This window comes from Lagopus muta, chromosome 5 (genome assembly GCF_023343835.1).
Source record: "Lagopus muta isolate bLagMut1 chromosome 5, bLagMut1 primary, whole genome shotgun sequence".
In the NCBI taxonomy this organism is placed as follows: Eukaryota; Metazoa; Chordata; class Aves; order Galliformes; family Phasianidae; genus Lagopus; species Lagopus muta.
The window spans coordinates 45,623,488-45,648,498 of NC_064437.1; the positions used below are offsets into that span (position 1 = coordinate 45,623,488).

The following is a 25,011-nucleotide window of genomic DNA, read 5'->3' on the forward strand; positions in this document are numbered from 1 at the left end:
ACGGGTGACACAAAAAGCTGAACTATTTGTTACCGTGACCTAATATCTAATCTGTTTGCTAGTATAACCAGTTAGGATGCAAGTGACACAACACAAAGCTTTTCCATGTTTTCACGCAGGAGGATCAAGAAATTAGGACCAATGTCATTTACGAAGCTCTCTAACAAGTTATCCAAGCATCAGAATCTGAAAAGGACAAGAACATTTTAAAGCCCTTTTTATTAAGCATAGATTTGTATATCTATATATACATACACACACACACCCCTAACCTTTGTTATGGAACACCAACCTTTCTTTTCGTGGCATGCTATTAAAAGTGACAAGTCTTGCAACCATTTGTGCTCAGACAGAAGAAACAGGCTACTTGTGAATGTCTGAACCCCGTGTTAGACGTCCATTGGTTTCATACAAACAATCTCAATTCAGCAGATAACAGCATTCAGTGCAGCTCCTTCATAAAAGAATTCTCTCAAAAGCAGCATTTGCAATACAGCCAAGTGCAAGCCAGCAGACAGTCAGTCCTCTTCAGTAACCACTGCCATACAAAGCCATTCCTTGTTCGAAGGTATTTTAATTGAAGGCACCAATGGAGGCCAAGCACAGACACGTGAAATGACTTCTTGAACGCTGTGTACACTGCTGCATCCGGAAGTCATTAAGAAACCACGAGCGATGGCTTCCTAGGTAGCCCAAATTAATGTAGAAAGAAAAGGAGGGAGGAAAGATAAGAACTGCTTACAATTTGAGAACTGTTGTAACAAAGAAGGACAGGCAGATGCAAAGAGAGAAGAAGCCTTGTAATATTAATAAGTGACCCAAATCAAGCTTCAGTCTGGCACTGACAGACAGATCTAGCAAACTTGTGAAGCCACTCTCAGTCCTCAAGATGAAGTGCAGGCAAATGTTTTCATTCAGAATGACGGGACCCAGCAGGGATCAAGAGTGATGCAAATGTGTCAGCGTTCCAAATGGCTGGATGCACACAGATCAGTCCCCGGGGGAGACTCAGGAGTACCTTACTAGACCACTTGGTTGCTTCCCGATGCAGAGACTGAGCAGCAGCCAGAATGGGCTGGTTAACAGGCTGATTGGTTGGCATTAACAGCAGCTCAGGCTCGTAATCATCTTCAATGTCAGAGGGGAGACTGAATTCAACATCTGCATCATCCTCCTCATCTATATCTACACCAGCCTCAGCCGCTTCATTAATCACAGTCACAGGCTTTGCAGGTGGCAGCAAGGGTGGAGAAACAGGGGACAGTTAGTACGAGAAGCAGAATTTGGTAGAAGAGCATGAACTGAGCTGTTTTAGTGACCAAACATCCTCTTGGTCTCTCCGTATCTGACAGGACAGCTCTAGGATCAGGTCAGAGGGAGGAGGGGAAGGAATACAAGATTAGCAGAAGGAAACAAACATTTCACCTGTGTATCAAAGTTACCCAAAAAAATTAACAATTCAAAGATGCAGCAACATTTTTCAACTCAGCATACAGCTTCTACACACAGAGGCTGATTTTCAAAACAACATTTTTCTGGCAAGACAATGGTGAAATGAAGGGGTTTTCTGTTTTAATGGAAGCCATTTCACTGGCTAGAAGCAGGCACAGCAGCTGATGACTGTGGCGTTTGTGCAGACAGAAAGCATGTATGAAAGCTCTTTCACACAGATGTAAGTAAGAGGAAGCAGCAGCAGGACCACAGAAAAACCACTGATACTGTGTGGCTGTTAAGGAAGAAAAGGTGGAGTATAGGAAAGAAAAGTGAAGTACTGCAGGTAACGTGAAAATGAACAAAACCAGGTTATGAAAAGAGATGATACTGAATGTTATGAATGACAGTAATATTACAGTTCTTAAAAAAGACTGAAACAGAATTAGTAAATTAAGAGGATTATGAAGCATATGATACTGTTTTGCCACAATATGTTGTACCCGTTACCTTTTAAAATAAAGACAATCTAAGCAAATATATTCCATTAAATTCATTCACAAAGATGAGATAACAGGACTGTAACAGTACAGGCATTTATAATATAGCAGCATTTTAACAAAAAAGATACTCTAACACATTTACTAACTTCAATTTTTGACTGTATTATGCATAACAACCCTTACCAAAGCCTATACATTTGCAACTGAGTTTTGCTTGAGGTCTAATTTCCTATCCAAAGACACCTACACCAGCAGAAATATGCAGAAGCTTTGGAAGGAACAAGTTTTAATATCTGTATATTGCCAAATTAACTCAACTTTGAAGACTTAACTCTAAGTATCAAACCCGTGAAAAGCTTCCAAGTATCCCTCATTTGTAAGGTAGCTTTGACACAGGAGCCTAACTAAGCAAAACTTCATTCTCTCTTTTAATCACAAGAGGCAGAAAAGCAATGAAATCTAAAGCAACGGCTGGTTTTTAGTTTGTGCTCCATAAGAGAATGAGTACACAGAAGCCTGGAATCCCCTCCATGAAAAGGAGTTTTTGAGAAGGAGATGAAGAAATGAACTGCACATCCTACAGGAATGAAGAATGCTACCAGTTGCTTTTGAAGACTACTTGCCTTCCCATAAGCCTGAAACATCAGTGAGCTACGGTAAAAGGACAACGAAGCAGAAGGCAGTTGACAGTCTTCTGCCATTCAGCATGAGGCAAGACACTGTGTTTCTGTCTTTCCAAGTCTAACCTATATCCCTTAGCAGCAGTGTCCATCAATCCCTCTTCCACCCAATAAGGAAGTGGCTTAAACTATAAACATGGTTTTAATCTTCTAACCTTCCGGCCCTATATAACTGCTTGTAAACATACTTAAGAACTTGGACTGCATGTGCCAAGTTGTTACTAACAAATAGTGTCAAATAAGCGTGCCACCACCTCCTTCCCCAAAACCTACTGGCCAAGTAATTGTATCTTTATTGCTAAAATGGACACTTACAGAGCATTAGAAGGACAAATGTTAGGTGACCACTAGGTATGTTACAGTCTAACTCCTCACTAATATAACATTGTATGTGGTATAGCCAGAAATACTGGCAAAGTAAAAGCATTTCATTTTAAGGAAAAGGCTTAAACAATTTTGCAGGATTTTTTTTATGTTATCTATACTTCCAAAGCATTACTTTCTTTATATATTCAGTTGAAGTTGATTCTGTAAAAAAAAAAAATCAAAGATCATCTTCCCATTTACCACACAGATGGCTGGAAGCAAAAATTGGAGGTCTTAAAAGCAAAATTTTGACCATAAAGTTATGCCTGCAGAAAGCTGCTACTCTCAAGTTCTCACTTTGCTACCAGAGGAAAAAAAAAATATATATATAAAAATATATATATACAGTTTTTATAAGTTCCATTTGCATTTATAGGAATAACAAAGACTTTAGACTGCTTTGTTGTGGCACTAAACTTTAAAGAGCATTAAGGATTTTGGCCTTGGCAGTGAATGTGACTTTAAAAAAAAAAAAAAAAAAAAGAGACCAGGCTGCCTACATAGAGCCCCTTTTTTGATCTAAAGTGCACCAGATTAACTGCAGCTCATAACATAAACCAACTCATGATTTCTGCAGCTGGTGGCTGCAGAATTCATGCACATTTCCTGCAAGCAGTTAAACAAAGCAATCAGCTTGTTAACCTAGAAAGGCACAAGCAGCAGTGACTGTCTAGCAATACTAGCACTAAGGATCACAAACAGCTTAACACGTTTGTGTTCACAGAGTTATGATAATAAGCTTTCTATCATCTACCATTCTATGATTCACGAGTATTAGGCTAGTTGTACCTAGTTCACTCTGAATCTGTAAGGGTTTCCAATTCCTTCTCCAACTGCAATGTTTTACTATTTGGTCTAAGATTATTCTCTGCATGGAGGCAGCTGACAATGGGCCAAACTAACAGTGATGCAAAATAAATATTCTTGCACAGAACACATGTAACAATTTCTTACCTTGCTAGACCATTTCCGAGCCTCATCATGCAACTGCCTAGCAGCCATCATCATAGGCTGATTAATAGCTTCTCCTGCTTTCTGCTCTGGGAACTCCTCATCCTTTTCTTCAGGGGGTGGTGGTCTGGGTGGGGGAACCTCACCTTCTGGAAGTGGTGGTTTCGGAGGAGCAAGTTCATCAGTCAGCTAAGGAGGGCAGAAATCTTGTTCAGTGCAATGAAGGAGTACAAAGATTAAGCACTGGGTGTCACAGGAAGAGAAGATGGCATAAGCTCATACTTTCTTTTGGTTTTTCAAGTGCTCCCCTGTTTAAGGAAACACCACGTTCTAATACCTTCTTTCAAATTTTGGACTACTTGGGTTTCTTTTGTTTTAAGACTTCTAGCCACATGTTTATGTTGGCTGGCCGGTTGACGTGTTCTATTTCTGAGAAGTAATAAATTTACTCAAGAAACTGCATCATGCAGTCCACGCTTTGTCAGTGGCAATGGAGTATGACAGGTTTTGTGGCACTTACATGAAGATGCTCAAGGTCAGGAGGAGGAGGGGGAAAATCTGGTTCCTGAGGCTGGAAGGCTTCTCTAACTTTGGCCACAGCTCCCAGAATCCTGTACCCAGAATCCAAGAAACTCTTTTGCAAACCTGAATAAAAATCCCATTCTCAGATTAGCAGCATTCTATAATATTTAGAACTTCAACACTAGCCAAAAATATACTTCTATAAGGTAGTACATAGAGTACACAGATATATCTAAGAAATGAACAAATTTTAAAAACTACCAAAGTGTTCATGCTCAATTTTCATGTTTGTAATATCAGTATCATATCTATAAAATACGTAAGATAAAGCTTAGGCTGATTAACAGTAACAATCAATAGCCAATCAGCTTTCAGAATACAAGACTGTAATATTTTTCTTATATATGCACTGATTCAAGTACATATACAGTGATAACCGTAAGGTCATGAAGCTACGTAATCAACTAAAATGCTTGTAGTTCAAGGGAATCCTTTTCCCTTGAACACAGCAGAGGTCTCTGATCGCACTCCAGAAGAGCAGGATCCAGCACTTATTGGTGTGACGCTGATCTCACCAGTCTGGAATTTAAGCATACAGAACTTCCATAATAGGAGATCCTTAGCTGTACAAGGCAACATAAGCACTACTTCACATCATCTTCCACCAGTAAAAAATACATCTGAAATCAGCTGACAGAATCCTTACCAGGATCAGAGATATTTCCAGCTACAGCTTTGGCATCCATTACCATTGGTGATATAGTTTTGCTCAGCTCATCAGAAGCTGCTTTAACAGCCTCCCGGAATTTCGGGTCTTCTGAATTTTCAACCTCCCGTTTTGCCACCAGCAGGATGCGGTTTGCTCGCCTAGCGATGCTGGTGGCTCCAGCTACCAGCATCTGGGGTTGCATATTGGCCATTGCAACTTTACATTTATCGAGATCTTTCTTAATAGCCTCTTCTGATGCATCCAACAGAGACTTGGTATCGATGGCTTCATCCACTAGCCCTAGAATAAAAGTTGAAAACATTAATAATCCAATTTCAACTCCGGAAAGAGATATCTGGTATTCTGGTTTACAATCAGAGAAGGAACCACTTCCAAAATGAGGGATGGGGAAGAGCAGAAGGCGGCATGAAAAATCAGTCCAAACATTACACTGCTGTTGCGCTTCTGATTATATATGGTACTTCCAGCACTGTAACTGCTGTCAGACCTGTGCCTTCTAATGGCACCCTGAGCTCTTGCTCATCCACCGTGGAATGTTGCCTTTATGACTTACACAGTATACACAACAGCATTACCTTCCTTCCAAATTTCTTTACAAAAATTCACCAGTTTTGTACTTTTCTTGTTCACGCAGAAGGAAAGATTCCTCTGGTTGTGCTTTAACTTAAGGGTGATACGTAGCAATAAGCAGTAAAATTGTAAGTTTTCAGAAGTTAATTATGGAGATAGACAAAGATGCAGCAAACAGTGAGGACTAACTATTTTGTTAGCAGCACAATGCAAGAATCTATGCTTCTGAGTCTTCTAAAGACTGAAGCCTTTAGGCATCTCAGAAAGACACAGTAGATTAGGAGCCTTCTTTCATTCTACTACTATGCATCACGATAAAACAACTTTGAACATGCTTTCTTCCCCTTTCCCTCAATTTTCTGTCCTCATTTAACATGCCAAGATCATGAAGTAAGAAAATCCTCAGTGTGCCACAGTGATATATCACTGCTAGAAGCACACAAGGTATCCTGCTTTTCCCAGGAAAGAACCAAAGCCCAACTTACCCCCCCCTCACTTCTCAAAACAAGAAGCAAGCTATTTTCTTTATGCAGTAGCATGTTGCACACACACATTCCTGGGGTCAGACAGCACATTCCCACTTCTCTCAATACATTTATTTTTCTTCACTGGTTACTTCCATAAATGCATTCTCAATCCAGACAAAAAAGGATAATAAACCATACCAGGTAGGTAAGTAAAAGTATCGTCTTCAACAAGAAAGCCTACTTTTACCTGTCATCTTTTCTACATTATCAATCCATTGGTTTTTCATTGTTTCAAAATGCTCATAAGCAGCTTGATTTCCAGGATTTCTCAGGAGAATTCGAGCTGCTGATACTACCTGCCAATAGAAAGTGTTTTTAATTATGAAAATATCAGTATTTAGAAGACATCTAAACATTCCTGAAAATGCATTTGTTTTAGTACTGAATGTACAGCTCCCTTGTAATTCCAGCTCATCACCTACCTGCTTAAAAATTTACAATTCCTCTGAAATTTGTGTATGATAGAAATACTTCTCTAGAACTTCAATTACTTGCTTTTACACCATAAAGTGTTTTACCATTTACAACCAGTTCTTGACAGCACTGAAGTACAATACTTACAACAGACTCGCTAATAAACAAATTCTAGATAGAAGCTTGACTCAGAAAGTAAAATGGTGTAATAAAATAAGCAGAAAAAGTGCTTTTTAAGTCTGAATGCAACTATTTCAAGTTAAGCTACTAACACTTCTGCCCAAAAGTTGAAGACTAAGACATAGCACCTGATCACCTCATCCTACCTGGCAGGACATGCACAAGTACTTGCCATTCCCCCTTTCAGAATGTCAGTACTATGCTCTTTGCTGCCATTTAGATCTTACTGTGATAGCAGAGGCATATGGAAAGTTCCACCCAAGTCCTTTCCAACCTTCATAACAGCATTTTGAGTGTAAACAAGCAAACCTGTGGGGTAAGCTCCCTTGCTGACTTCACTGTTGCCTGAATGCCTTCCACAGTTGTCTTATTAGCAGTTCCAACTGCAGCTGCTTTTTCTGCTGTTGCTCCCAGTCTAGCAGCATGGTTTTCAAAATTGGCTGCTCTTTCTTCAAACACCTGGTTGTCCGAAAAGAAAAATGCATTAAAGAAGCCTTGCTTTCCTAACAGAACAGAATATTTCTAAAGCATCAAACTACAAGACCTCCAAACTTGACACAACTCCGGACAGGATGCAACAGGACAACACAAAAGGTTTGAAACTCTCTCTCATCCTTACATTAGTGGACTTCTTTCTCTATGAATTCACCTGGTTCCCCCAAAGGCTACTATCACGTTTTATGGCTTTGAAATACAAGCTACACTAACTCCTGATTTTCATTTTAGCAACTACTGAGTTGAGGCCAGTTTAGCTTACAGAGACTAATCTTTGCACCCAGTATCAAGAAAAAACTGCATTTGGAAAAAATATGGGTTCTTGCTCTAAAAATCGAGGCTTCACAATGGAAAAAACATTCCTCTTCCTGCAGTTTTTATTGATTCAAGGACACAAACTATACTGTTGTAAAGTTCAGCTCCTCAAGGAATTGGGAATCACTTTCATCACATTCAAACAAACCAGGCAAACAGAGCTGGCAAGCTTTGAGTTCTAGACATTTCACAGGCCATCAGAACTCGAACTACACTACGCAGTGAGACAACTGTTTAAGTACATTGATCAATATTGTTATGAATCAGCTTATCTAATATTGAGACATACAATTCAGGAACTGCTGTCAGTGATTCTGATAAATGAATATTTAGCATGCTCAAAATAACAGGGCACAAACATAAGAGGGAGTAGTTTTCAGCATTTACTGAAGTCAGTCTCCAAGACATCAGAAACATTTGCATGGCAATCATCCCAGTCAGAATTATTAAGCATGAATTACACATTTGTGAAAATACTGACTTACTTTTCAAAACACAGATTCAAAACACCAGTTTGTTTTCCAAAACAGTGATTCTCAGAAAACAAGTTAGTAACTCAAGTTCCATATGGGAAAAACACTATCAAATACTTGCCTCTTCTCTGTTGGGAGTATCAGAAGGAGCAGTAGCTGCTACTGCTAACAACTTAATAGGAGTTGTAGTGTCACTGAAAATATCAGACACCTCCTGGGTCATTGCTTCCTGCATCCGTGCTTTGAGATCCTTAAAAAAAAGGCAAAATTTTTTTTTTTTTTACACATTACACAGAAACAATAAGAACACAATAACATTCCTAAGGGTTACAATCCTACATCATCTTCTCATGACAAACAAAAATAGGGAAAAAAAAAAAAGGCAGATTACACTGAAAGTCATACAGACGAAACAATCTTAGAGGCATGTTCAACAAATCACATGCTTTTACAGCATTCAAAATGCAAGCAGCATACACTCTACTCACTGAAGGAGGATAGAAGCCATGAATGGAATTATTTGAGACCCTGCCCCTCAGATTTGCAACGCTAACATACTATCTTCATTGAAAGTACGACTTCTCGTTTTTAACTTCTAAATTGTTCATTTGGAATTATACTAGGGTAGGATGGTTGGACTTGCAGTTAGATGGTCTTAAAGGTCTTTTCCAACCTGAGCAATTCTATGATTTCTTTGATAATCTCTATGGCATAATATCAAATTTTTTGTATTAAAGATTGCTCTAAATCTTCCAGATAAACCTATGTGGTTTTTTCCTCCTCCACCTACATACAAGCTCTTTATCAGAGCAGTGCAAATACTTCCACATACATGCATTTCACTACACAAGATGAGATTTTTACCTTCAGGGAGTCCTGAAGCTGAGCAGCAATTGCCCTAGCCTGAGGAGACTCTCCCTCCCCTCTTGCTGCAAGGTCAGCAAGCTGGGCAGCCAGCTGGTCCACACGGTCACATTTGGCAAGCAGGTCCTGACGATAAGGTCCCATCATAACATTGGCCAAACGACGACCTTCTGCAACCAAACCCCGAATTGCTGCCTGGCCTGCAGCGGAAGAAGATGCAAGGCATTAACATACAGGAGAAACAAAACTTGAAAGCCCAATGCAAACGTATCATGAACTAAATGATATTCCAGAATTTCTGGGTTAAGAACACATTTTCAAGTGCTAAGAAGGATCTGCAGCTTCTCAGTAAGCGACGGCAGCTCCAAACTCTAACAGAAATTCAACTCTCACCAATTTATTTGGTCTATTTCAGCAAGAGAGGCCCCGAGATGCATTCTTTCTTTTAGCTAGGATGGCCTCAAGATCACAATTACAGCAGTGGGATATTCTTACATAAGTCATCTGTTGACTCCTACAGAAATCATTTGTAAGCTTCATGTGCGGCAATTCATCTCCATGCCATTTCAAGTCATTATAAGCTGAGCAGGAAGAAGGTACAAGTACAAAACCAAGTTGCAAAAATTAATAAATCAGAATATCCTCTTCAGGCCTCCCAGAAATCATGGGTGAATCATGTCTGGCGTCCACCAGTAGAGAAAAGGAAAAAAAAACCAAAAAACTACGAAGCATGTGTTTTTAGTTTTGTTGTTGGTTTGTTGTTTTTGTTTTTTTTTGTTTTTTTTTTGTTTTTTTTTAATTGCTTAAAAAGTTATTTTTAGTTAGATAATTTCCTTCACTCAATCACAGACACTTCCTGTTCTTTCGTTAACAACATGCGTCTGCTCTTTCAGTAATCAAGTAGTATTCTTTTCAAAGGAAGCCATCATATTCAAAACATATTAAGTCCTTTAAAGACCTACTAAAGAATCATTTTAAGCCAACATTAACATACAAGTAACTCAAGCTCATAATCAAGCTCAAAATTACTTGCCTGATTTGTATCTGCCCATAGCAATTACATTAGCTGCCACCTAACTAACCTTATTCATAATGTAACTGCATGATGAAGTGACGAGTGTTTATGAAAAAAAGAATAGTAATCTGCCACCTGTACTGTTACTTCAAAATGCAGTTTGTATTGCACTACCTCAGTCTACCTGTAAACACACAGATGTTATTTCATCACATGGTCATTCATACTGGAGAGATTACTGAAGGAATATTTCCATATTATCATAGGGCTGAAAAACTCAGGTCAGAAATGCTGTCCAGAGCTTGTATCAGAGAATGGCTTGGGTTGGAAGAGACCTTAAAGTTCCATCCAATAACCTCCATGCAACCTCACTTACAAGCTCTTAAATTGGTCTAGGAGAGGTGGAGACAGCTCCACCCCTTCCAGCAGCAGAGGTGAACTGCCTTCACCTGCGCTCCCAGGCTGACTCATTGCTCACCTCAAGTAATCAGAGGTTCAGGCCATGATTCAGCAGTTCCCATACACCCTTCATAGATTTTTGTCATTATGCATTACAATTGATTCAATCCTGTAGTACATGTCCAGCACTGAGAAACTTTGGCTCCTGCCACAAACTTCCAGTACGTATACAAGCTTCATGATTAACAAGGCATTTACAGGCTCTGGGGGTGATTTCAGTTCCCTTTTACTCTCTTGAACTTAAAAGAATAAGTTTAGGTTTTGTGCTTCTTCAAGTCAAGCACCTCAAATTTTATTATGTTCAAGAGAAACAACACAATTGAAGATTTTCAGTTAATGTCAAAACACTTCATAAGAATTATCTACTGCCTTCTTGGTCATCTTATTCAACATGCTTTTGGCTCATCAGGAAGTATGAGTACACAACTCCACTATTCCACATCCAGAGAATAGCAGAGTTTTGTGTTCTGCAAATAAAGCTTAGTTTCATGAGTGTCCAAGCTATCAGGATCACTATCTCTAATTCCATGATCCGACATTCATTATTCACACAATACCTCCACAGATATAAGGAAAGGTATTAGAAAGTCATTATATGTCTGCATTTATTACTGCTTCTTATAAGGCATGTTTTGACTTGCATCAGCTGTGCTACTTGGGCCTAATTACTATGGGAAGAACTACTGAATCCAGTCTTGAAGGTTCATCCACCTACTCACAGTAGCATGAGAAGAAGCAAAACAAGAACTTTGAGATGTTTTACAATAAGCTTTCAGTGCCATCATTCCTGAATGATAATTATATGCTTGCTGATAGCGACCTAGGATTCTCAGATCACTTTTCTCATTAAGTAGCATTCTCCTCAGATAATCCAGAAACCATACAAGTAGTAGCATTTTCAGATCAGGACTGTGAAGGATTTGATTACTTATCTATCTTTGAATGACATTAAGAGCAAAGAGCAGCCAAAAGTCTGTCTGTTCTGTAATACGCATTCACCCATCTTTGTCAAATTTGCTTCCAAAAAGAAAATTACCAGCCAGCTTGATAGATCTACAGTAAAAACTTGGCTACAAACCACCAGCCATGAACTATGTTATCAATGAAGAGATTCTATTCACCCTCTCCATCTCAGAAGCACTAGTTTTTTTTTTTCTTTTTTCTTAAAAATTATTAAGTTACACCAGAAAATTGTGATAGAGGAGAAGAGCATGCTGAAAAACTTACCTACTCCTCGATCGTCAACCGTAGGATTATCTATCCACCTTTGAGCCTGCTCAATCTTGCCCTCCAAATGGACAGCTGCTTTAACTGGCCTAGTATTTGCTACAGCTCTGTTTGTTTTGGATTGTAAATTCTGAAGTGATGTAGCTATTTGCTTGGCCAATGCACGGGCCTCGGGAGAGTCGCCTTTCCCACTGAGGATTTAAAGAAAAAAGTCACTTAAAGGTCATTCACAACTAATCCCAAATTAAATTTGGCAGGAAAAAGATGACAAAGAATGGTACTTTATCTTTTCAATAAGGTCAAACTTGAGACTTGAATCTCAGAAGAAATAATGCCTGCCATCCATAAATCCCCATTCCGTTCTGCTGCTGTAGCACCTGGACATTACTTTTGTTCAATGCAGCACTGAAGCAGAGGAAGGTATGATATCATTCATGACTTTGATTTCCCATAACCATGATCACCTGCAATAGTGCTATGCAGATTGCAAGTACAAAATTAAGCAGCAACAGACACGAGGCTATTCATAAACTAGAAAAGGGATAATGCATTAGGACACCTACAGCAGCAAACGTCAAGAAAAATCTGAAGAGTAACTTCTGAAAAAAAAGTATCATCTCCCTACTGCTACTGGCCATAACTTAAAGATCACAATTTTTACTACGATCATCTCTCACTTCAATTCTCAAGCAAACCCTGTGCAAAACTGATATTGAAATACCAGGTGCAGCTGAGCCCTGAATACTATGTAGCACAGTTTTCTCACATTTATACAGTTACAGCTTCCACAACACTTGCTTCAAGATCGAAATGTGTGATAATCCACCCCACCAGACAGTAATGTGCTGAGCAAAAAACAGTGATAATTGTCTGCATAAACAAGCTGGAATTTCACATTATCTCATTCTTCTCAAGTGCTTTGATATCGCCAAGGCAATTGCCTGCAAAATATTTCATAGGCAGTGAAAAAAATATCTTTTATAGATATACAACTCCAGTTAATCTCATTTGGAGGAAGATCTTGCAAATCAGGCTTTAGGATAGAAATTAAACCAAAGCATTAAAAATGATAATATATTTTGCAGAAGAAATTTTTAAAGGCATGTTAAAAAACTTCCCCCCCCCCCCCCCCAAGAACTGAACAGTTATTCGCATTCCATTTTTACTAAATAAGCTGAGAAGCATAACATGTCTATTCACAGTTCTTAGAGGAAAATACATTCCAAAATTAATCATTAATATTCTGATTAATTATTTTACAACTTTGAACTGCAAATTAAAGTAATTTAAATAAAATATATGGTGAGACAATAAATACATACTGCCGTCGCAGATCTGACAGCTTAGCTGTCAGAGCAGATATTTCCCCCAAGGAGCGAAGGATATCATCTCTTTCTTTAGGCTCCTCACACAGCTCTGCAACTTTCCTTGCTTCAGACATAATTCCTCGAATGTGTTCTTCTCCTTCACTTCCGCCATTGGGATCTGCAAGCCAGTTCTTAATAGAAAGAAGTTGTAGATGAGTGAAGACAAACTATCTTTTTTTTTTAAATATGTTTTAATAAACAAAAAGAAAAACAGGTACAGCTGGCAGAGCTTGATTTAACAGACAGTTTTTCCTAAAAGCAATTGCTAGAGATTACATACCTTGATTTGCTATTGTCAGGTAAACGTTCTGTTTTGAACACCATGACAAATTAAGTGAAACCTACCCAAAGACTGTCCATTCCTCGTCCCCTCAACATCTGCCAACAATATTTCCAGAAGGGAAGTTTAACTAGCTGTTTTAATGACTCATGATCTCAGAGGGTTCCAATGAAAAATAACAGATGCTGTTTGCACACAATGTAACAGGTTCCTTGCAGAGCCCTCACTAAAAAGTTACATTATCAGGCTTTTCATCCGATGACACGTATATACACACACACTAACATATGTGGGCTAACTACATACACATATTTATACTGTTTTTGAAGATCTGTTATTTTATAATCATCATCACCACACAGTGACCACGCTGAAGATTAAGCGTTACAGAAATGAAATAGCAATGGAAACAATAGTTTCATCAGCTTCTGTTTGTAGGTTCTATGCCCTGAATTCCACTCCCAAAACTCCCACTTACCTGTGCAGTCTGAAACTATTCTTTCCTTTTATAAGATGACTTTGTGTCCTAACTTAAGACATTTCCTCACTGTAAATTCCTAACACTCAAGGTTTTAGCAATGCTAAACAATCCATGAAAAAAAAAAAAAAAAAAACACAAAGCTCTAACCAAACTCATGGCATCCTCTACATTCATGAATTTAACATTTTCCTGACTGAAGACAAGTATTCTCTATATATTGTTCCTGAAGAGGAACTGTATCGTGTTTGGAAACTTCTACTAAGCTCAAAAGCTTAGTGTGACATGTAACAATTTTCTGAAGCATTTACTTAATCGTTAGCAGTACCTGAGCAGCATCAATCTTCTTTGCAATAGCCTGCTTAGAGTTTGTCATGGCCTCCAACTTCCGGGCTGCATTCTCCACTTTTGCAGTGAGCAAATCCAGGCCTTGTGACACCTGCTGTGCCTTCTGCATCGCCATAGGTGTAGCACCTTGTCCTCTGCCAAAGAGCATCACAAATTCAACTCAGAATTGAGCAAAGCCTTTCTCTAATGAAGAAGCATCAAAAAGTAGTTAAAAGCATTCCCAGCAACTACTACAAGAGTTACAGTATTTAATCAGGTTATTTGTAGCTTTAAAAAGTAATTCAGGAGTAAATATCACACCATGAAACCATTATCTGTCTCCCTAGTGGATCATAATTAATAGCTTTCTAGGTTTCCTGCACAGGCTCTTTTTTACTTTTTCTTTTTTCTTTCTATGGGCAGGGGACAGTGAGTACCACAACAAAAAATGAACTGATACAACAACAATCCAATTTGGAGCATTTACTACACTCAAGAGCAGATTAAAAAAATGTTTCACACAAAGAGCCTCCCTTTTCTACACGTTAAGAAATGATACAAGTAAAACTATGCATTTGTGAGTTCAGAATAGCTGTTTTAACAGCAGTGGAATACTGTCCATTAGAAGTAATAGATTCACCTAGCTCGGAGATCAGCAAGTTGATCAGTCATTTGGCCCAAAGTTTTGCACGTTCCCAGGATCTCCCTGCGTTCTTTGCCTGCACACAATTCTCCTGCTTTTCCAGCTTCATCAAGGATCTGTCTTATTGCTTGCTCACCAGCATCCCCTAAAAGGTACAGTCAGGTAGTAAAATATCAAATCATACACGCTTTGATATATTTTAATGAACTGCTGGTTTAATAAAATGCTGAATGTCCCACCACACTAGTTTCATCAGACTCAGTCATCAGAGTGTATTTATTAAAATCTACGATATACACCAAATGTGATTTTTATGAGATCATATTTCTGAAACAGTACAGCATAGTAATAATAGAAGGTAAATGGTGCACTTTATTTCAAGTAATTTAAAAATTCTGTGCTCATAGGTTAATTTCTGTAAGTAGAAATTCCCAAAACTTGTGATGTATTCAGGCTGAGAACAGAAAAAGCAATAAGGAAAGATTTATCCCTTTCCTCAATCCACCTCCAACTCCACCCTCTTGTGTTATGAGTATTGGCACCTCCATTTCCTCAATTAAGTTACTGTAGTGGAATTGGCTCAGAAGTCCTGCCATAAAAACACTCAGGTGACAAAAATATTATGCAGTTAGTTTGGAGTAACATATTGAGTAAAAAGTGACTTGAAGTTTTAGAATTATTTTTGCATTTGTCTCTACCAACTGAATACTTAATGTTTTACTGCTTTAATTGTCATCATAAACAACAGAAGGCTCTGAAACTAGTCATGTTGCCAGCACCGGGTATGGCAAGGGAATGAGATCAGAAGTGTAAGCAGCAGCTCCACTGGTAACAATAACTCACGTTCAACTCTGTATTACTTTGGCTTCAGTTTCAGAGGAAGTTTTTCAGATATGATCTTTAAAGTCCAAATGGAACAGGCCTCCACCTGCTTTTACTCACTTTAAAGATGCACACTAACACAAAGCATTTCATATAAACCAAGGTAACTGTTTTTACAGTACTTATTTTGCACTTTTTCTGCTAAGCATTTTCTGTCAGGACTGAAAGAATAATACCTAAATTATTACTAGAAAAACCTAAAGTTATACAAACATGAAAATACAGAAGGAGGAGTTCTAAAGATTAGCAACAGTTCAGTACTGTTCAATGCAATTTATTTGGTTTCTATTTCATGAGTGGAATGCAAAGAAAAATACATACATTATACAGAGCATATGTAGACAATTTAAAACAGGAGAAAGATTGCCAGATCATTAAACACGATTTGTTTGCTTTCCAGGGTATAATGAAAAGACTACCTATGGGCTGCTTCAAAATGATTCACTACCTGTAAGTTATTGATATCCAAAGGAAATTTTGCCTCACACAAGTGAATTACTCGCAGCTTATAAAAAAAGAAGAGGAATCAAAACACTGTGGGGTTTTTTTGTTTGTTATCTTTATTATTACCTGGAGGTGCGTTTGGATCTCTCAGCCAACCTTTTGCCTGGTTCATCTTTGAATCTATTAGGGCTAAAGCTCTTTTCATGGCTTCAGTGTCCTTTGCAAAAGAGAAACCACCATAATGATTTTCAAAAGCTCGAAGCACAAATAGCCAACTTAACAAAAGCAGACAGAAGTTGTATAAAGCACAGCCTACTTACAGAAACACATCCAAGTAAGCAGCTCAAAACCCATTTCCAAACTAGCAGATCGTAGTCACTTCTTTCCAAGTCAGACAGACATTTTCATTTCACTCAAAATGCAGGAAATACGCATGCAGATTCAGTGATGTTTCTGTCTCTTTATTTACTAGTGTTTTACTTTCTCAAGTCAGAGCTCTAACAAGCACAGTATCTCAGAGTTAGTACCATTTTTCTCCTTAGTGTATATCATAGCATGAAGATTAGAGTCAACATTTTAAAAAATGGAAATCAGCCAGTGAGTTTTGCAACTTCTGGGCACGAGACTGCACATCTGCATTTTTCACCTGCTCTGTTGTTTTCAGTCAAATAACTGCTGCCCACATGAAGTTTAACCAATAGTTAATTCCTACAATTCTCAAATAGGGAGTTTACTCTCTACAGAGACTTAAAACACACTTATTTACCCATGGCTGTTTTAAACTCAGAACTCTCCCAGCAGCATTACAGAAGCCGTTCCTTTGACTGCTATGCTGCATTCAGCACGTCTTCAGCTCGAAAAGGTAAAACTACCTGCACCTCATCTCTCTGCATGCTCTATTAATTGTTCATGTCTCCTTGCTCCCTAGAGACCACAAGTTTTCTGCCCTATACAAATGGAAAGACAATCAACAGGGCAGGTCCCTTCATAAGGAACTATTCTGTTCTATTCAACACTACATATATATTACCAGAGTAACAAGTACCTTAAGTAACAAGTTGGGAGAAAGCCAAAACAGCTTTTTACCACACATGTAATGGAAAAAATTTCCAACGAATATAACATCCCATGACTAGTATACAGATGATGAAAAGAAGCCTGTCCCTGTGCTGCTACCCATGTCCAGCTCTACAGAGAGCAGCCAGCTCCCACAGTCAAGGAGCAGTCACCTGGTATAACACGCGATACCCTGACAATGCTAAAAAAACACCATAGTTTGGTGGAGCAGCTCATTCTGCATTCTTAGTCCTACTTTGCTATAAGTGTTCTGGCCTTAAAGCCTGTTTTATTCAGATATGTCAATCTTTCAGCAATTCACGTAATGCAACTCAGCAAGCAACTTTCTAACAGCTCACATGATACTGCTGGATGATTTTAAAGGCTCTTAAATCACTGCCCAAGAGAGCCCAACAAAAGCAGAATTTTTTGTACCTGGAAGACTGGTTCTTAAACCAGGCGTCAGGGCTTAGGCCACAACCTAAAGGATAAGACATTCAGCTAGGGTTGGGAGGGGGCACAGTAACCTCCAAGTCATCTTCTCTACAGCGTGAGAATTGTGCATTTAATATATGACAAGAGTTAAGCAAATAAGTATATAATAAATTAAACACTGAAACGTATGTGGAAAAAACCTCACCAGCTGTGATGGGAGGTATTAGAGTTTTCTCTTGTTTTATGTATGGGCTGGAGTAACTTCAGCTTGGAATGAATAGCCTACTGGAGGCCTGTCCACCCATAAATAATTTGAAACAAAAGGATTAACTGAATTTTTAATAAGGTGACAGATGTTGCTTAGTGTGCTCATGAGATGATAGGTGTGGGATGGCTGAGAAAAGCGTTGGATGGATGAGAGGGGGCAAAGATCCATTCTCCTCTTTTTACTAAAGCAGGCTTTTATGTCATCTCAGCTGCCTGCAGAAGTGCAGCTACAGCAAAATGATAAAGAAGGCTCTGAATCTGAATTTCTTATCAAGTGATTAAATTAAGGGCATTTCAGCTTCTGCGTTCACCATTACCCAAGCAATACCAGCACTCATCATACAAAGGCCACAGAGTTTAACTGTTCTGCAATACAAATATTGCTATCCTGTGCAAATCTTTGCTGAAGTCTGCGTGTGCAACAATATCGTGCCCCTTTCTTATTTGAAACAAAGACCTGGTTAAGTCTCAGTGCAACAGTTGCAAAGTGTTCCAGGCAGGCTGCTTGTAAAGCACAGATTTTCCATCTTCGCAGCTAAAGCTGCCAAGGAAGGGAAGCCCTCTCAGCTTCAGCCTGACAAGGAGTTTCCATTGCAAGGAGATGAGTAATTTTTAAATAAGAAATTAGAACCTATTCTTAACCAGGCTTATTAGTACTGCACATGTAATAATCTCACTTTCGTTTCTGCCACAGCTGTGTATGGTATGGCAAGAAAGGTGTAGCAATCCTGGGATGTCTGGCCTTATCTCCTGACCCAGGTTAACGAGCAAGAAAATGAAAAAACAGCACAAAGGAGACATGCTTACTCCAGGCCTTACTGCCTGAAAGTGAGTAAAATTCCCGACTCTTTGAACTGTTAGAATGCCCAAACAGTTCAATACATAGGAAATTTGGGATTTGCCAGCAGAACATCTGTACAAATAAGGAAAGAAAAATTCCTCCAGATAGCCTGAAAAACATTTCAAGACAATTATTTGTCACAAAAAAAAAAAAAAAAAAATTGTTTTCTTCCCTTCCCTACTGCTCCCCCAACCCACCCCCACCCCCCCCTGTTGGGGAAAGGAGTTCCCCAACAGCATTATTATCTATTCAAAAGAGCTAAACAACTTAAGTCAGTGAAGTCAAACAACTAGGGTAACACTGTCTGAAGAGGAAAGAACAAGCTGGCATTTTAAAATTCCACTCCCAAAAGAGCACTTACTCACAATATGTTTGTACAAGACTTCTGCTACTATCAAGAATTTGGAGATTATTCATGGAGCAGGTGGTATTGACACTGCCTTTTAAAATGAGCATAATAAATCCTACACTCCCCTTGCTGAATATAAAATACAACCTCTGACACAATTAAGTGGTCTAGCCTAGTGATAACTGCATTTCATTACCAAAGAAGGGAATGTTGAAGAAAAAAGGCAAAGGCGGCCTTCTGGCAGAATAGATAGCTTAGTCACCATCCAGGGTTCGACCCTACACAATACGAGACTTCTCAGCTTCCAAACTTTTAACTCCTTATGGAAATAGAAGGCATATAAACTGTATATTACTTCATGATTCTTTAAAAAATGAGAAGTGTAAAAGAACTGAACCACTGTAGAACAATGAGAAAAAACTGAACAGAACTGCGAATGGAACACATCAATGCACTTGGTTTTTTGTTTTAAGATTTCTGTCAGAGATCCTCATCTGCTCAGTATTTAACTTCTGAATCAGCACGTTATTTAAAGAATATGCATTTTTTTGTGTGAGACTGTTGCAGTGAAGTAACAGCACTATGCTCTTCAGAGTCTGTAGCAAAACCATAGTAGATTATGGTAAAGCCTCAGTTCTAGCTCTATACATTTCTCCCTTCCACATCTATGATGATTTTGTGATACACTCACATATATACAATTCAAGACAGAATAACAAACAAAATGAACTAACATCAACATTAGGATGTAGTACACAGAAAATTGTCAAGGCTGTGTCTTGAATTTTGCCTCAGAAGTGGATGGGAAGATCTTTCCCTTAATCATCAGGCATGAAACGCATGCAACAGTCATCTTGAGTAGAAATTAAGAGATTTCATTCTCCCTCTCAACAAATAAACACATATATACACTCACACACAAATACAAGGAAAAGGCCAATAACATGGGGCCAGCAGAGAACTAGTTCTCCATCTCACTGCTTTTCAGTCAAAACTGTTTGGTTAATGCCCAGTGATAGAGCTCCAAATTGTGAACGTCTTCATTCAAAAGCAGAAACAAATTTTAAAAATTCTCTGCTCAGAGCGTGAAATGGAACTTCAATTACACTTCACTGCACTACATTCACATACATAACAAATACTGATCAATATTTTCCATGTGGAGATACTGCCAGAACACCAACCTTTCTCTTAATGAAATCCTTTATTTAACGTACCTTGCAATAACATAAGTAAGAATAAGACTGGCTTGCCAACTTTCTGCAAGTCATTTTTCTGTTTTTCAAAACCAGGAAAGCTTCCAAATTTAACTAAAATAGAACTGCATTTGCACTTCCTAAAATACAAGAGCACTTAAATTTAAAAATAAACCTGAATTTAAATATGTACATTAAAAAAATCTGAAGTTTAAAGCCTGGACCTGAAGAATGTGAACCATCAGAACTGTAGGAAGGCTACTGCCAAAACACTAAGGAATGGACAATCCCCAGTTTAATAAAGCTTTCTGGGCATGCAGTAAGCTTTTTCCTGCATGCCTGGACCCTTTATTTGCAACAACACTAGTAACATAAACTAACACAAAAGCATTCAACAACAATGTGCTCTAGAATCTTGGGGTAGCTCTGATCAGATTCAGAAAGATAGTTTCAGTGCAGTTCAGCTTGCCATTGCCATTTTCTTAGTGACAGCCAATTCTACACATTTGCCTATTAAAAGTCATTTAAAACCTCAACGTGTAAACATGTAAGTATGGTGTTACAGCTGGCACACAAATAAGAAGTTGCACAGCACACAGTCTGCACACAGCACAAAATCCCACATACATGCTTGTTTTGTTTTAGTAAAAGGTAGAGGTGTAGGGTGTGTAAGAAAGCTTACCTTCTAAAGGTGAGAAAAGGGTAAGAAACAGAAGAACAAAAACAAAGATGCATAATGTAGTCATAATAAAGAAGTGATAGTGACAAAATAACTCAAAAGGTAAACTGAGGGTCAAGTGCCAAACAGTATAGCCCTAAGTGATTTTAATGCCTAGATTACACTGGTTAGATTTTCTACATGAGATTTTATTTGTTAATAAGCCTGGCTTCAGATTCCAATACCTTCTTCAAATTTTACCATTACTTGTTGCTTATATTATAAGCCCTTAAAAAAAAAAAAAATTCACTTTGGCCATTTATTTCAAGTTACTTCAAAAAAAAAAAAAAAAAAGTAGGTATCTGAATTGAGCAGTTGCATTCTTCAGTAAGCCCACAGTAACACTTTATATGATTCTGCCCATCAAACAGCTTTAGGATCTGTTGTACGTTGCAGTATCTTCAGTATCTGCCTGAGAACTCCAGGCTAAGCAGTTGCAGTTAATTACACAGCTTAATGCTGAGTCAAAAGGACCCAATACTGCCCACTTGCCTGCTTCACATATAGGCTCTTTGGATTAGTCCATTTTTTGTGCTAAGTAAACACTTAAAATTTAATTCCATATCCAGGCTAAAAATGGACAGCAGCTGGAGGGTGCTGGTGTTCAAGAAAGCACCCCGAAAATTAACTGAAGCCCCTTAACTCCAGGCCCTCTTCACAAGGAATACAACAGTAGTCTATTTTTTGAGTAGGAAGTAGAAGGAAAAAAAATCACAGGTAATCCTACTTGCGGATGCCAAGCAACAGGACCATCTTAAGGCACAGAACAGTTTCTTTTATACCTAATTTACACCTGTGAAATATGACAATTTACATTTGCTCTACATAGCAAAAAAAAAAAAAAAAAAACAAAACAAAAACACCTTTAAGAGAAATGCACTATATTCCATGGTTACTTAACCACAGCAGGACTCAAATGTGAATAAAACTAAGACTTCTGTGACCATTCAGCTCCAGTAACCATTGGGCCACCTTCAAGTTTCACACTTCTTTAACCCAGCTTGTAAAGAAAAAAAGCTAGTTTTGAAATCAAGACAACCATCTCCAAAGACGTTGTTCATCACTGACAAAATTATATAATGTGATAACAGTGCTGCAAAACTGATGGACAAATACATATTTTAACAGTCCGAGATCACAAGTGTTTAAGTCTACAACACAAGAGTTGCCCTTCCATATCCAAATGTAGATGTGAAACATACCTTGCTGGCCCAGGCATCTTCATCCCAGGAAGTGAGTTGTAACACACGAATTATTTCATTTATCTCAGCACTCATTTTCTCTACTGTGAAATTGCGGTTTTTCAAGGCCTCTTCTATTCCCTGGCTTTTAGTGTTTTTTGTGGTTACAAAGATCTTCATAGCTGTAAAAATACCATAAATCAGGAAAAGCTATACATAGAATAAAATTAATATTGAAGATATTGAGAATACTCACTGCAAAATACAATATACAATCTCTGTTTCAATGCAAGATTATCTGAAAGGAGATCGTAGTTACAGTCAGCTGCATTGTCTACATCTACAAAAATATTTTTAACATTACCATATGGATTTCAGAACTGAAACCAGTTAATTAGACTGGCATGGCAGTACTTCTGTTGCACAAACTATATTCATTATCTGCAATTAACAACATTATCAGACATAAAAATACAGGCTGTGGTATGCGTTATTTCATGCCAGGTTACAGCACATCCTGCACACAATGTCATTATCTCCTTGTTGCTGCAGCTGCTGGTGTTTGTTCAGTGCAGTAGGATCCACAAGCTACTACCAGAATTTCATTTCATTAATTTGCCATTAGTCTGTTAAAATACCACAACTCTCTCTGTATTTACCTACAGCTCCATACGCAGGTAAGTATCAAATGTACTCCATTCATACCACTAATCATCACCTTTATGATAGCAAACATACAGCATCTGAAGCATTAATTTAACAGTACTTTCGAATGGAGACAAATGAAGCTTATCCATACTCACAATACAACCATTACACTGAATAACTCTGCAGAAGAGGTGAAGGGGAGGCAACACAATACACCTGTGTTAACTGGTTTATGATGCATTTCTGCTCTGTAATACAGTCAGGAAAATGAAGCCAAGTTCACATCCTTTGATATCCTGGCAACAGCCTGCACAGGTCTCCTCATCCAGAGGAAACTGTGTTCACCCAATTTTTATGGTTAGAGTTATAAATCAAAGAAAAAAAAGTCATAGCAAGAAGGGATGATTATCTCCATACATTTCACTACTCTCTCACAGTCTGCCCTAACAAGCAAACATCTCTTCTGCCTGCCTATACATGGGTCAGCACAGTGAGATACTGCCAGTGCCTTCACATAAAAGGAAACGGTGATGCCAGCAGGATGTTATGTCCTTGTAAAAGAGCATGGTACACCGGAATCAGGAATGCTACAACAGTCCACAGGGAAGGCTCCAAAACATTACATCTCTCCCCTGTTACAACTCAGCTTCTCCATTAGACCGTGCCTCTTATCATCTTGTAAGAGCAGTTAGGGATATTTACACAGAGCCAGTTAGGCATACGTACTAAATAACAGTTGCTGAAGTGCTTTATCAAGCAAGCAAGCTGAGATCCAAATTTAAAAAAAAAAAATCAAATATATTATAAGGTTATTTGCCACCAGTACAAAAGCAGTGTCAAGGCTGGTATTTTTCCATGCACACAAGACAACTGAATTCCAGTTCAGAATAGACACCAACTCAGAGTTACGTTATTTAAGTAAAAGAATACCTGAAATAAGAACAGGCAATAGCTCCTTCACAGTATTCATGGAGTTCACCAGCATAACCCTATGTTCCTGATGAGTTAATTCCTGTTGTCTCTCATCGATCATTTTTGCCATCTTTGTCATTCCTTAAGATTAAGGAAATTAAACATTATCAGAAGTGCAGAAATGCAATATTAGGTTTAATTTGCAACAACTGAGCTTTCTAAACTTGAACAAAGTATAACGAGTACTGGCAATTTCATTTCAAGCATATTTTAATATTAGGATCTATTATTTGAATTGTATTCCAGATGTTTCAGTGAAGTCTATGATTCAAAAATCTAGCCACTATGCAAAGAAAAATGGAAGACTCAAAACTCTTGATTTAGAATACCAGCAAGAAAATAGGAAAATAACCAAAATAACTGATTTAAGACATTAAGTCAAGTCATGGCCCCTGGAAACAAATTTGCAGGGTTTTTTTCTCTCTGCTACAACTCAATCAAAGCATTAAGAGTTAACGACAAAAAAAGCAAACAGAGTTTTTTACTTGTTTGTTTGCTTGTTTTATCTTCAAAGACTTGGTCCTGGGTTCTACCTAAGGTCAAGAATTATATCTATTTGTACTTCAGCTCTGCTGGAAATATTTCTGTGTTCTCCAAGTTTGGAAGGAATTAAATTTATTCTAGAGCAAATCTACTTTCAAGAGCTAAAATTGGCCAAATTTACCACATGGCATAAGTGGAAATTTCAGGCAGAGTTCCATAAAAATGAAAGCTGATTTAAATTGGTGTTGTCACACTCCCACCTTTTACTCATCAGAAGACACAAAATCAGCAGAAATTCACATTCCGTGTTACCTAAATAATTTTCTGCTTATTGGGATTAAAAACATCCTCATTTAACAAAAGTTCAAAAGAGTCCTAATGCCAGTCTAAAAAGTAATCGAGCCTCCACACTGACAGCGGAGCAGATAAGCTGCATGGAACCACCTTTGTGTACAAAGGATATAAGACATCTCAAAGTTGTCATATCCTCCACTCTTGTTCCAGTCTAAAACCTCTGAGCACTTTTTTGATCGGGTCCCTGGCTGAGGTGGGAGAGGCTGGACTCGTCCCTTCCAATCCGTATCATTCTATGATTCTATAATCTTGTTATTTATACAGTTCTCACATTGACCGTAAGATCAGATGTGATAGAACTGAAAGGAACAAGGACTACTAGCAAAAAAAAGTTCTGTGGGCATGGACTGTGTTAAGTAACGAGTAGT

At 38.3% G+C, this 25,011-nt stretch overlaps 2 protein-coding genes across 20 annotated transcripts in view; one reads left to right on the forward strand and one right to left on the reverse strand.

Annotated features, from left to right (window-relative positions):
* Positions 1 to 25,011, forward strand: part of LOC125693507 (calcium/calmodulin-dependent protein kinase type II subunit gamma) — a 761,290-nt gene that overhangs the window by 473,674 nt on the left and 262,605 nt on the right. The gene's annotated exons all lie outside the window — the stretch shown is intronic.
* Positions 1 to 25,011, reverse strand: part of VCL (vinculin) — a 59,219-nt gene that overhangs the window by 5,274 nt on the left and 28,934 nt on the right. Inside the window, exons 5-19 of one of the 3 annotated variants that reach the window (XM_048945540.1) lie at positions 23,765 to 23,887; positions 22,208 to 22,368; positions 16,270 to 16,360; positions 14,815 to 14,962; positions 14,176 to 14,329; positions 13,045 to 13,220; positions 11,723 to 11,913; positions 9,022 to 9,221; positions 8,279 to 8,407; positions 7,184 to 7,333; positions 6,468 to 6,576; positions 5,160 to 5,462; positions 4,452 to 4,576; positions 3,935 to 4,120; positions 1,019 to 1,225 (exon numbers count right to left, since the gene is read on the reverse strand). In XM_048945540.1, coding sequence (XP_048801497.1) covers positions 1,019 to 1,225; positions 3,935 to 4,120; positions 4,452 to 4,576; positions 5,160 to 5,462; positions 6,468 to 6,576; positions 7,184 to 7,333; positions 8,279 to 8,407; positions 9,022 to 9,221; positions 11,723 to 11,913; positions 13,045 to 13,220; positions 14,176 to 14,329; positions 14,815 to 14,962; positions 16,270 to 16,360; positions 22,208 to 22,368; positions 23,765 to 23,887 — 2,453 coding nt within the window. Of the gene's footprint in view, positions 1 to 1,018; positions 1,226 to 3,934; positions 4,121 to 4,451; positions 4,577 to 5,159; positions 5,463 to 6,467; positions 6,577 to 7,183; positions 7,334 to 8,278; positions 8,408 to 9,021; positions 9,222 to 11,722; positions 11,914 to 13,044; positions 13,221 to 14,175; positions 14,330 to 14,814; positions 14,963 to 16,269; positions 16,364 to 22,207; positions 22,369 to 23,764; positions 23,888 to 25,011 lie in introns of all 3 variants that reach the window. The other 2 variants (XM_048945539.1, XM_048945538.1) reach the window with 2 other exon arrangements.